This window comes from Salmo salar, chromosome 03 (genome assembly GCF_965601325.2).
Source record: "Salmo salar chromosome 03, fSalSal1, whole genome shotgun sequence".
Classification (NCBI taxonomy): domain Eukaryota; kingdom Metazoa; phylum Chordata; class Actinopteri; order Salmoniformes; family Salmonidae; genus Salmo; species Salmo salar.
Genome location: NC_138293.1, coordinates 68,577,365 through 68,589,626, shown reverse-complemented (window position 1 = coordinate 68,589,626; position 12,262 = coordinate 68,577,365). Strand labels below are relative to the sequence as shown.

Genomic DNA, 12,262 nt, shown 5'->3' with positions numbered 1-12,262 from the left:
ATGATCCGATAAATGGTTGATTTAGGTGCAATCTTACTGGCAGCAATATCCTTGCCTGTGAAGCCCTTTTTGTGCAAAGCAATTACATACACACGTGTTTCCTTACAGGTAACCATGTTTGACAGAGGAAGAACAATGATTCCAAGCACCACCCTCCCTTTGAAGCTTCCAGTCTGTTATTCAAACTCAATCAGCATGACAGAGTGATCTCCAGCCTTGTCCTCGTCAACACTCACACCTGTGTTAACGACAGTCACTGACATGATGTCAGCTGGTCCTTTTGTGGCAGGGCTGAAATGCAGTGGAAATGTTTTTGGGGGATTCAGTTCATTTGCATGGCAAAGATGGAAATTGCAATTCATCTGATCACTCTTCATAACATTCTGGAGTATATGCAAATTGCCATCATACAAACTGAGGCAGCAGACTTAGTGAAAATGAATATTTGTGTCATTCTCAAAACATCTGGCCACGACTGTACAGCTACAAAAATAAACAGTACACAACAAGTGCATAGAACTGAAGTAGAAGAGCCATTTCAACAAATTACTAAAGAGTGAGGAAGTTTTATTACGTCATAAAATATACACAAATACTGTTGTAAATAAAGTTAAAGTGTGTTAAAGAACTGTACAAGATATCGGTACACAATACATAAAGTGTATACTCCCCATAACCTGACCAGCGCTATCCCTCCCCGTAGTTACATTGCCACTGGGTCACACTGGCTTGCCAAAGGGACACGTCGCAAACACAGGTCATTACCAGAAACTGTGACATCACTGTGACTGCATCCGAGTCCCAGTTATCAATGACAACAAGGGTGCTGGTAAATGACATCCAGGGACCTCTTATTTTGCAATAGAAGGCTCCGATGACATCAACCCACTGTCAGCGTCTCCTTTTTCAAGAGTGCTTTTTTTGTTTTAAAAAGAAAAGTAGACAGCCCTATATTAGGTCCTTGGTGGAGAACATGGACAGCCTCCAGGAAAGGCTTTGAGTAGAGTGATGGGGAGAGTAGTGACAAATTCTCAACAGGCTATGAACAACCTGCTGGGAATAAAATAGGAAAAACAAAGTGCAATACTTCAAGAGTTCTCATACACAAGTGAAACAAAATGGAGTTTCAGAAAAAGAACAGCGAGATGGACAATCTCAAATAATGAGGCATGAGAAATGTATAGCCTGCAGTTTGTCCCCAGCAGCCCTGTGATCTCAACAGGGGACCTATGGAATTCTCAGAGTCCATGCACCAGAACTTCACTTCTGATGACACACACACACGACCCAGTTGGCGATGTAAAAGTTTCTAAAATCCTTCCCAATTTAGTACTTAATATTTAAAAAAAATTCTGATCCCCAGCTGCAATTTATGCATTTAGTATGTATTTTTCTACATTACACCTTAAAAACAACCAACCACATTTTGGCTTTACACAGAAATAAAAAATATTTACAGTGAAGTAAAAATAAAAATAATAAAAAAGCCATGGCACTTGATGCGCCACCCCCCCTTCAAGAACAAAGCTCGTCCATTCCCATCACACCTACAAAAACAAACACATTCAAATAAAAAAGTTGACGTTAAGAACAATTATGAAAATCATAGCCACCGTCATTTTCCAACTTGTTCATCGCAGTCTCTGGTCAAATACCCATGTCTTAAGAGTGTTGCACAGTCTTAAAATAAGCATGGTTGCTTTGACCTTACCGACCTACCAAATATTATGACCAAAGAACACAAATCAAAAGGAGAATAAAGTGGAGAATTAGAGTGGAGAAGTGGAGAATTGGCAATTCAGTAAGAGGTAAAGTAGGGGAAAAGAACCCAACATAATTTCAGCTAATATTCACTTGCTCTTCCTTTCTTCTCATGGCTTCATCTACCACCCACCCATCTCTCCATCCTTCTCACCATTCCTTCTCTTCAGCTGTACCTTTCCTTTCCGAGTTAAAACGTCAAATAAGAAACAAAAACTGCCCAAGCCTCAACAGGACCACCATCAAATGAATATGATCTAGTCACAAAATATGCACAGTAAATCATACCAATGAGTACAGCCCCTTACTATTCTATAAATGAACTGGTTAAAACATACATGGGTACATTTGTGTGTGTGGTCTTTGCGGTGTAAACAGAAATGGCTAAATCCACACAAGCTCAAATTTCGAGTTGACCTTTTCTTGGTTTGGAACGCGTTTGTGCCCGCAACTATATTTGGCAAAGGAGCACCCGCTTGTCTTTTTCGACCCCCAAATCAGTCTTCTACCTCTGCCAGCCGCCCAGAGAATAGTGGGGGAGGGACAAAGGTGTGTGGCAGGGGGTGCATGATCCAAGCTACCATGGGGTAAATAGGTCAGTGGAGAGGAGGGTGTTATTCACTATCTTATCCTTGTACTATTATAGGCCAGGTTTATCCCATCAAAGTTAGGGTGGAGGGGAGAAATTCCTGCAGTCCTTGACCAACTGTCATCAGTGTATGATTCTCTGTCCTTTCCTCCAAGATCCACTTATTTGTCCAATTGGCAAAAATTCACAACAGAAACAAAACTGGGACAAAGGATCTCTTGAAGCCCTGCAATGGAAGACTGCGTATTTAGTCAGATGTGTAGATAGTGTTTTTTTGTTATTTATCACCTGTCTGACAAACTAGGTACATTTACTTAAGTCCTGCACGTGTCAACTTAGGGAAGAGACATCCTCACCTGTCAGTATCCAGTGCATGTGGAGCTGAAGGTTTCACTTCCCCAGGTGCTCAAATGGCATGCTGACCTGCAGAAAGAGAAAAGGAGGGGAGAGAACAAATGACTTCGAAAATTGGAGTGAAAATAAGAGGGCGATCAATTGAGTGCTGCAACTGTGGCACAAAATAAAAATTATAATCAACCCACTGCATGCTACATAATATAAAAGCTAAACACTAATAGGAAGTCCTCTGAAACTTGGACAAGAAATGTAATCTTGTTCTGGAAGGGTGGACATTTTTCCAGTTGATATTCCCCGTCAAAAAGTTGGTCGTAGGAGTTGGGCTCAGGTGCATGGCACCTGGATTGTAGGGTTTGTGATGATGCATGATGGGGTAGCGTTAGCGTACCTGCGATGTGGAAATTCGGGATTGGTCAAGACGGGCTGTGAGGTCAGAGGATGACACGTTTGCGGGTGCTCCTCGGTGGAGCCGCATGCTCACCTTCCGCTCACGCTCAGCGCGAGAGATAGCCCGCGGCGACGTGTTCCCTGAAAGAGGAAGAATACAAGGGAGAAGGTCATTTAGAAATAGAACTGTTGACGGCAAACCATCATTTATGTCAATGTGTTTACCAAATTATTTATCTATATCAAAAGTTATTTCATTGTACCCCACAATCCAGCATTTACAAAATTACACTGATTGGCAGAAGGGAGCTATAGTAATTAACTGAAATGTGTTAGTCACACACACTCTCTCTCTCTCGCTCTATTGGCCCTTATGGATTATTGGCCCTTATGGATAATTTCCTAAATGTTCCTATTCCATTCAACTATAGCTCTAGTTAAAAAGAGCACAGGTGTGTGCTCACCAGACTGCTGCACCCGTGAGGCGGGGTTAGAGATGGCCTGCTCTGGTCCATTCCTAACTCTGTTGGCGGCTGGTGGGTTTGGCCCTGGCGGGAGACCCCGTGCAGCGGATCCCCGAGGGCCTCCTACGATACGCTCGTCCCTTTCGTCAGCTCCCCTCCTCTCACCGTCTTCTGCTGTCCTACTGGCACCCTGAGAGGAGACCACACAGGTTACAGCAAACCCATACCTCTACATAGAACTACATCCAAATCTTTCAGAATCATTCTGATTATGTGGACACTATACCACTGCTTTACAACCCTGTTTTTGGAGAGCTACCCTCCTTTAGGTTTTCGCTCCAACCCGTTGTAACAAACCTGATTCATCTTATCAACCAGCTAATTATTAGAATAAGGTGTGCAAGATTAGGGTTGGCGTGAAAACCTACAGGACAGTAGCTCTCCAGGAACAGGGTTGGAGAGACCTGGTGTACAGACAGAATGTAGTACTTAGTTCCTTGTAAAGAGTAAGAGCTTTGGTGTGGCAAACTCACAAATTTGAGCATGTTCCAGTCGAATACGTAGTCATAGGAGAAGCCTTGTCTGTGGAACAGATTCCTGAAGAGCTGACGAAGGTATGAGTAGTCTGGCTTGTCGTCAAAGCGCAGCGAGCGGCAGAAATTCAGGTAGGTGGAGAACTCGGCTGCAGACAAGCGATGCCAATAAAAAGGGTGAGCAAAAACCCAGGATTGAGAGACTGGTATATGCAAACGTTTATTACAACACAATGGGGAAGAAAAATAGTTGTCCACACACATTGATACAAATGTCACAGCCCAGACAGATACTAGCAGTCACTTACAGGGGTGTCCTTTGCAGAGCACCTCGATGGGGGTAGACATTTTTTTCTCACTGATGCGTTCGTACTTCTGCCTCTTTGTGGCGGCTTTGAGGCCTTGCCAGGGCAGAGAGCCCAGGTTGAAGTACATGAGGACATATCCCAGAGATTCCAGGTCATCACGCCGAGACTGCTCTGAAGAACGGGAGACAGGTTTGAATGATTTGCTACTTAGGACATAAACAGGATCGAGTTCTATCAAAATATGTAAGCTAAGGACAAGGGGTCAATAGTCACTACATCTCAACACTAGGCATGAGCATTGGAAGTAAAATGAAATCACATTCAGAAAGACATTTCAGCCAAACAGGAGGAGGTGATTTATAAAGTCCCTTACCGATGCCCAGGTGGGTGTTGATGGATGCGTAGCGTGCAGTGCCCGTCAGGTTCTTGTTCTCCCTGTAGGGGATGTGCTGGTGTGTGCGGGCGTCTCTGTACTTCTTGGCCAGGCCAAAGTCGATGATGTACACCAGGTTGCCCTTCTTCCCCAGCCCCATGAGGAAGTTGTCGGGCTTGACATCGCGATGGATGAAGTTCTTGGAGTGGATGTACTCGATGCGACTGATCTGGAGAGGACAGAGGGGGATTCAGAAGAAAAGGACAAGCGAGACAACAGAAAGCTCTGCTGGCATGGTCTGTAAAAGCCTTGAAACCTTACTGTAAGCTAACAGTAATTTAAACCCTCCAACAGCCAATGCCTTTCGGGGACACAACATCGGTAAAAACAGAAACAATAAGTAACAGAACAAATCTGAGCAAAAGGAAGAACAACGAGGAGGACAGGAAGTGGAGAAAGGACATCCAAATACCATAGAAGAGTAATACGACTACACAGCAAAGTTATGAGAAAAGGATGACACAGCAGCACAAGCAAAGTTAGGACAGCAGACAAGAGTTAGTGGTAAAGGGTATAGAGGACAAACAGTACAATGAACGTTGAGGAGAAAAGATGACACCATAAGAGTTCTGTACCATCTGGTCTGCCAGCAGTAGCACCGTTTTGAGGCTGAACTTGCGGGAACAGAAGTTGAAGAGGTCTTCCAGACTGGGGCCCAGGAGCTCCATCACCATGACGTTGTAGTCTCCCTCTGCCCCGCACCACTTTATCGAGGGAATCCCCACTGTCAGGCAGGCACAAAGAAGTAGCTTTTAGTGTATATCTAATCATAGTTACTTGCGCATACATCCTTTACGGCTAATGTTATACAACAACAACTTCAGCAAAAGAGTGTTTCAGTGCTCAACACATTATTTTGGTGAACATGATACTTCTGAAATGAAATAAATGCAATAACTGGGTACATTTGACCATTTATGATAGTCACTACTTACTGATCCCAATACACACATAAGTGTCAATATGGCATTTAGTAATGCTCCTTCTCAGTCACACCCCCCCCCCCAATTCTCCTCACCTCCTCCCTGCATCATCTTATAGAACTTGCTCTCGATGTGCAGCTGTGGGTGTTTAGTCTTCACACATTCCAACTTAATGGCCACCTCCTCACCCGTGGCAATGTTGGCACCTGAGGAAGCACACACAAGGGCTAGACTCAGGAGCAACTTGTGAACCATGAACATGGAAAGAAACTCCGGTTGAACACCCAGGGAATGGAAAGAAAGTCTAAGGCTAAGAGGAGGAAAAAGCCAATATGGGGACTAGGCCAGTAGACAGAGACAAATGGAGAAAAGGACAAGGAAGAAGAGAAATGCCAACAGAGGGAGATGGAGCACTTCCACTTACCAAGGTAAATGTCTCCAAAGGAACCACTCCCTATTTTCCGTCCCAGTCGGTACTTATTCCCCACTCTCAGATCCATGGTGTTGAAGGTTCACTATGGACACAGAAGACGAGAAGAGGCCAAGATGTTACGAGGCAAGCATGACCGTACAGTGTTATATTTTATACTTAGCATAGACTAATTTGCAAATGAAAAGAAACAGAAAGGATGCAAATCCAACAGAATTCACTAGACCTCGAATCGAAGGCAAACTTTGACTAATGGAACATTTCTTCCTGAACCAGCGGTAGGCCGTCTTACAATGGTCATTTTGCACATTCCAATAAAGGATGGCCATTAACTGCAAACAACTAAATTAATTGAGTGAGGGTGTAGCTTGAGCGGGTTGATTAGCAGACAGCTGTCTGGATTCCAGCGATCGGCTACACGATTACATTTGTAGGGCTACTGAGGAGAGGTGGTACAGAGAAAGTGGGAAATACAGAGGAAAATATGGAAGATGAGGCCTGAAAGAGAGACAAGAGAAAGAGCAACAACATATCTGCCTGGAAGGGCCCGGGAGAGCTCTCCAGAGTCAGCTGGGGCCTGGATAGTAGAAATTGGCAGACACGAGGGAGGGAAGGAAGTGAGTCTTCTGAGCCAAACTGCACGTGACAGTGGAGTAGGATCATCACTTATTTAGCACCCTCAACCACGCCATATTCTGCAGCCACTGCAAAGGCGCTGCTGCGTGGGCTGTATGTGTGTCAAAGCCCAGAAAGGAATCTGTGCAATGAACTTTAGAGCAAGACCTGGAGAAGGATGAGGCATAATTTATAGAGCGCCACACCAATTTAGGTGGCCTAAGAAAAGCATTTTTTTTTTTAGTACAGACAGATGGGAAGCATGATTCTGTCAGTTCTCATTACTAAACTACTATAGAGCTTTTCATTGTATGTGTATGACTTGTCATGTTTTTCCTATGATTAGGCCATCCTACAACACTGACCACATTATACCTCACCATGATTACAGGTCTACTTCCTCTCAACATAATACTTTGGAAATGCAAGTAGCTCATGACAGAGCAGAACGAGGAAGAACGAGAAGAAGCATTCTCGGACAAACTCCGTTTTGTGTGGCAATGGGCATACCAATTCGGGAATGGAAAAAGTCATCAATTGTGCAGGACTAGTTGTGCATATTTAAACTACCAAGGGGGACCAAATATCTTTCCGGAAATGATTCCAAAAAATTGGCATGAGGTTCTTCCCATTGCCTGTAGTGTTGTCAGAAGAGGCATCAGGTGACAGACAGAAATACAGATGTGATGGTAGTAGATGGATTAGGGTTAATAAAGGGTTAGGTTTCATTACAACACGAGGGTTTCAACTGTAGAGACCCAGTTCAGGCCTAACATTAATCAGGGCCCATGTATTAAACACCATAGATGAATTGCCTTGTCAGAAATAGTGACATTTCTTTATATCACACATTGCTCCGTGCATGACATTCAGCTATGGAATACTGCCAAATCTAGTGTGTCACAGTGCAGAAAATCACAATGGTCTACCGCTGGATATTCAGTTTGTAACATGGGACTTGTGATAATTATTTAGCAGTTGATTAATCCTACTGGGTCATGTGAGAGGTTTTATCAATAGATCACAGTTCAGAGCCAGGCTTTATATTTTGGTAGGAAACGATCAGGACCTGGTAACTACAGTGTAAACCGTACACTCCGGCACCATGTATTGCAATAGTCAACCATTACCACGAAACCCTACAGAGTATTTACTGACTTGAATCATTTCATCAGTATGGGCCTGTAACCTACATAGAATTACAATGCGTTCGCTTTAAAGAGGAATTCTGTCTTAACAAAAAACTAGGAGGATTTCACAACCACATGAAGAGAGACAATTTTTTCAGAAAAAAATACAACTAGGCCTACATAATGCCAGTCTATTTCACCTAGTGTTAATGTATTTGCTAGGTACGGCAACGTGAAATGTAACATTTGCATGGACAAAATCCTTACGGTTTTGAGTATCATCAACCCAACTAAACATCTTCTTACGTCACCTTTTAGAAAGCTGTCGCTGCGTTGGTAACAATCAAAAGGGAAGCATCTCAACTAGGTTGAATAGTTGTGACATTTACGATCACTCAAAAGTCGAACTGGTTACAATAATAATAACAACAACATTTACCGTACACTTCAAACAAAAGGTTGCTACTGTGACAACACCAACTGACCGTATACAGCAGTGGTTGTGCATAGCTAGTAAGTAGCCCGAGAATACGCTTGCCGCTTCAACCATGTACCAGTCATTCACACCATTTTGAATACCATAAAGCTTCACAAATAGTTGACAGTGTATACGATCATGTAACAGTTTGACTTTATTCTAGCCGCACCCTTACACTGGGGTACCTACCCTATGGTCTCCAGTGATAGCCATCTCTATTCGCCCCCTCCCCCTCTGCGACGCTCTGAATACAAGACTCCGGTTCGGTCGAATCAAGTTCCCTGTCCCCCCTGGTTTCGTCGGTTCCCCAGTACACTACTCACACGATATTAGGTTTATTAGAGAGGTGGTTCAGTGGCGGTGCTGATCCGAAGGTTGTCAGTCAGACTGGGCCCCGGGCAGCGAAGGATGGGAACGGATTCTGGTGGCTCTCATACCCCAATTTTCCTTTTGCATCGGCTATAGTCCCTGTGAAGCTTCAATACGAATGGCCGTCTCTATCAGAGTTCTGTCTCCCCCTCTAGTTACTTGCAACGCACCATTGACAACATCGATGATGTCAGAAGTACCCGGATTGCCTTAAAGAAATAGAACAGCTACAACTGTAGACATTCTTAAATGTTACACATTTGAGGAATAGGCAGCCTCAGAAAATAGATGCAACTGAATTAGTGAAAATAGGCTGCATTTACACAGGCAGCCCAATTCTGATATTTCTCTCACTAATTGGTCTTTTGACCAATCAGATCAGTGCTGAAAAAGAGCTGATATGAAAACATCAGAATTGGGCTGCTTGTGTAAACGCAACCATAGAGAGTTGGCTTTTGTTCAGTTATTCAGAGAATAGGCCTTTGCAGGATGATTCGATTCTTATGAACATTGTTATGAAGGATAATAGAGTGAAGACAAGAGCCATCATAACAAATAGCAATGGTTCTGGTTTAGAGATAGTGAAGATTCCATCCAGACATTCGTCCTCATGCACATTACCAAAGGGTTCTCCATAGCCCTGCACCCTGGAGTTTAGACACAAGCAGCAGAAGTGAAAGAACAGCGGAGGTCCCCATAAGGTACCTCTAGACCCTGATGGTTTTGCACAGTGATGGGCAACTGGCAGCCCCCCCTTTTGTGGAACTCAGTTGGGGTCTAAACTTGATGTTGAAAGTCAGAATAGTAGAACACATGGTGCAATTTCCAAATTTGGTAAGGCAGCAAGTTTTTTTTGTTACGTCAGTCACTGACAGTCACTCAATTAGCCCAATTAATCAGCTAACATTTTTTAGATTGGTTAATTAGTCTAGCCAGCTATCTAAACTTGTAGTAATCATGGTCAAATTACCGATTAACAAAATCACTCTCATATTCAAAACTGCAAACATTTCTCTCCACTCTATGACAAAATTGGTAAAATTGCAGGAACTGTGTTATAAAATTGCAAAATCTATTCCCCGCCCCATGGCAAAATGTTTTGTTCGCAAGGTGGGGTGCCCAACAAAGTTCCCCAATTGGCTCGGGCCGGCTCTGACTGCACATCTGGCTATGGATGTTGGTATTCAGACCCGCTAGCCACTGCAGCCACGAGTTCAGATTTTGTGGCCCCCACCCCCATCAAAGTTGCCCATCTCTGTTTTTTCACATACAGGATTTAAATACTCAATACTGTTATACTAATTGCACCGCAAATGATAGATCGCTGGAGAAGTGCATGCTTCTTACAGGCTGTGTGGCTTGTACAGTAAATAGGATTGGTTAAGATGGCATAGCAGATGGACACCGGATTATTTGAGTGTGTGTGACGTGGAGTGGACACAGGAACCCGTGTGTGAACGGTGTTGGGACACCTGAGGATAAAAGGCCATTCTGTATAGATGGACAATTCTCAATGACCACAAGACAAGTTGAAGCCAATACTTTCATCTTTATTAGTAATCTTGTTCTGTTTAAATACATTTCTTTGTAAAATCTCAAAACGAAACACTGAACAGGAGTGTTAAAGCCTGTCTTAATTTAAAACGATACACAACAAAACATATAAACGCACGGTAACTCTTTTCTGTGTCTTGTAAACAACCCCCCACCACTCCACAGTTTGATAAGATTTGGCATGTCCTTTTTCTTAATACATATGCCTTCAGCTCTTTGTGTCATTAAAAGTTTTATTATTGCAGTTCGGACAATAAAAAAAAAAAAAAAGTCTGCAAAAAAAATATTCTTAAAATGAGAGAAAAAAAAAAAAAGCATTAGTGCCAATGTTCTTGAACACAGTCAGCAGTTTACCGAATGCACTCAAAACATATTTTTAGACCTTCTGTAAGCAGCCTCGCACACTAATCATGACAGGCAGTAACATGCACACTACATTATCCTCACATTCACACAGGGGTTTATCACTTGGTCTCATTCTCACTCATACACACCGAGTATTCCACACACAGTATCCCACTCTCTGAGAAATGCAATGTTGCCTCATACTGCCAGAGTTTCAACAATTATCATAGTAACAGTAACAAACGTGATTGAGAGAAAAACAACAGTAGGAGGTCAGCATTTGAAAGGAACAATTACATTTCAGTATTCCACTGTTCAAAATAAAAACCACCATACAAAACAGAAACTAACATACACAATAAGATACAGTTGTCATCAATCAGAGCAGTGTGTTTGCACATGTTTTGATTCAGTCTCCATAAGGGACATGAATGGAAACTGCAGGTTGTCCTGCATCACGTAGTTTTCCTATATGACGCGAGTAATGCTGTTACAGTGCCCATCTGTCCGAAGGCTAGTTTGTATTTGGTGTGTGCATGTGTATATAAGTCTGTCATCAAATCACCTACTAAGCACAATGCAATCCAGCCAGTCTCTCAGACCGACAGACTAATTTTTCAGGTTCAAGTCTAGCAGTTGAAATCTTCATCTGTGGAAAAAGGCCTTACACGTCTAACAGTCCCTGCATTTGTTTATATAATAGCTTAAGTCTGGCCATGAGAATGTGTGTAAGCATGTCTCACATTTCTGCTTACGTGGTTATGTGTTTACGTGGTTATATTTAGTAATTTATATATGTATTTGTGTGTGTTTCCCAGTGTATGTCGTGTCAGTGTGTCTAAATATATACTTATGTGAAGGTGTCAGATGGAGTCAGCCCCTCCTCCCAGCAGGTCACCAGGCAACAGGGCAGCTGGGCTGCCCATTTGGTGCCTGTCCTCCATTTGGGGTGCACCCCACAAGGTGCTGCTGGAGTAACCTGGGGTCACACCACCCCAGAGCCCAGACCTCCCTGCCTCTACCCGTCCCACCCCACCCCCCACCCCCTTCCCAGCCCCGTTGGTGCTCCACTGAGCAAAAATACCAAGCCCAGGACCTTGGGCTGAGGTGGCCTCTGGAGAGCTGCCCGTACCGTCCAAACTTTGCCAGCCGGAGCTGGAAGGCCCCACACTACCCAGAACCCCTCCTCCACCGCTGTTTCCACCCAAATTGTTTCCTGCTCCTATTGCTGCTCGTTCACTCCCCGGGGAGCCCCCTCCGCTGTTGCCCACCGCTGTGTGCGTTCCTGACGAGCCCTGGGCCGCCCCTGCCCCTGGGCTGGCCCCCTCCACACCTCCAACCTGGGAATGTACAAAATAGCGAGCCACTTCCTCCTCACTCACAAACTCCGCCAGGATTGTGGTGTTCCCCAGAACACACCTGTAGAAAACAAAATATGTCAGTGTCCTTTAGTAAAACAGGTGAAGTAGTAGAAATTGTACTAACTGAATGGCCATCAGGCTCCAATTCAGCATTATAATCTTAAATAATGGTAAAATAAAATAAAAAACATGTTGCATGGAGCTAACATTAGGGAAAATGTGTAA

At 43.6% G+C, this 12,262-nt stretch overlaps 2 protein-coding genes across 7 annotated transcripts in view; both read right to left on the bottom strand.

The window, feature by feature from the left end:
* Nucleotides 1-550: 550 nt before the first annotated feature.
* Nucleotides 551-9,006, bottom strand: LOC106601228 (casein kinase I). Of its 3 annotated transcripts, none has more exons than XM_014193266.3 (11): nucleotides 8,598-9,006; nucleotides 6,180-6,270; nucleotides 5,851-5,961; nucleotides 5,408-5,556; nucleotides 4,773-5,001; nucleotides 4,400-4,570; nucleotides 4,092-4,240; nucleotides 3,559-3,748; nucleotides 3,096-3,235; nucleotides 2,707-2,773; nucleotides 551-2,576 (listed from the first exon to the last, which is right to left on the bottom strand). In XM_014193266.3, exons 2-10 carry the CDS (start codon nucleotides 6,253-6,255, stop codon nucleotides 2,741-2,743), a joined length of 1,248 nt encoding a protein of 415 aa, XP_014048741.1. In that variant the 5' UTR covers nucleotides 6,256-6,270; nucleotides 8,598-9,006; the 3' UTR covers nucleotides 551-2,576; nucleotides 2,707-2,740. The 3 variants fall into 3 exon arrangements, with proteins under 3 accessions (XP_014048741.1, XP_082827532.1, XP_082827533.1); XM_082971406.1 differs by having other exon boundaries at nucleotides 8,734-9,006; XM_082971407.1 differs by lacking the exon at nucleotides 8,598-9,006 and adding an exon at nucleotides 8,416-8,434.
* A 1,300-nt stretch (nucleotides 9,007-10,306) lies between these two features.
* The window catches only part of LOC106601229 (trinucleotide repeat-containing gene 6B protein), a 31,110-nt gene continuing 29,154 nt past the window's right edge, over nucleotides 10,307-12,262 (bottom strand). For all 4 annotated transcript variants that reach the window (XM_045715149.2, XM_045715148.2, XM_014193271.3 and 1 more), the window contains exon 21: nucleotides 10,307-12,095. In XM_045715149.2, the coding sequence (XP_045571105.1) occupies nucleotides 11,540-12,095 (556 nt within the window). In that variant the 3' untranslated portion in view covers nucleotides 10,307-11,539. The remainder of the gene's footprint in view (nucleotides 12,096-12,262) is intronic.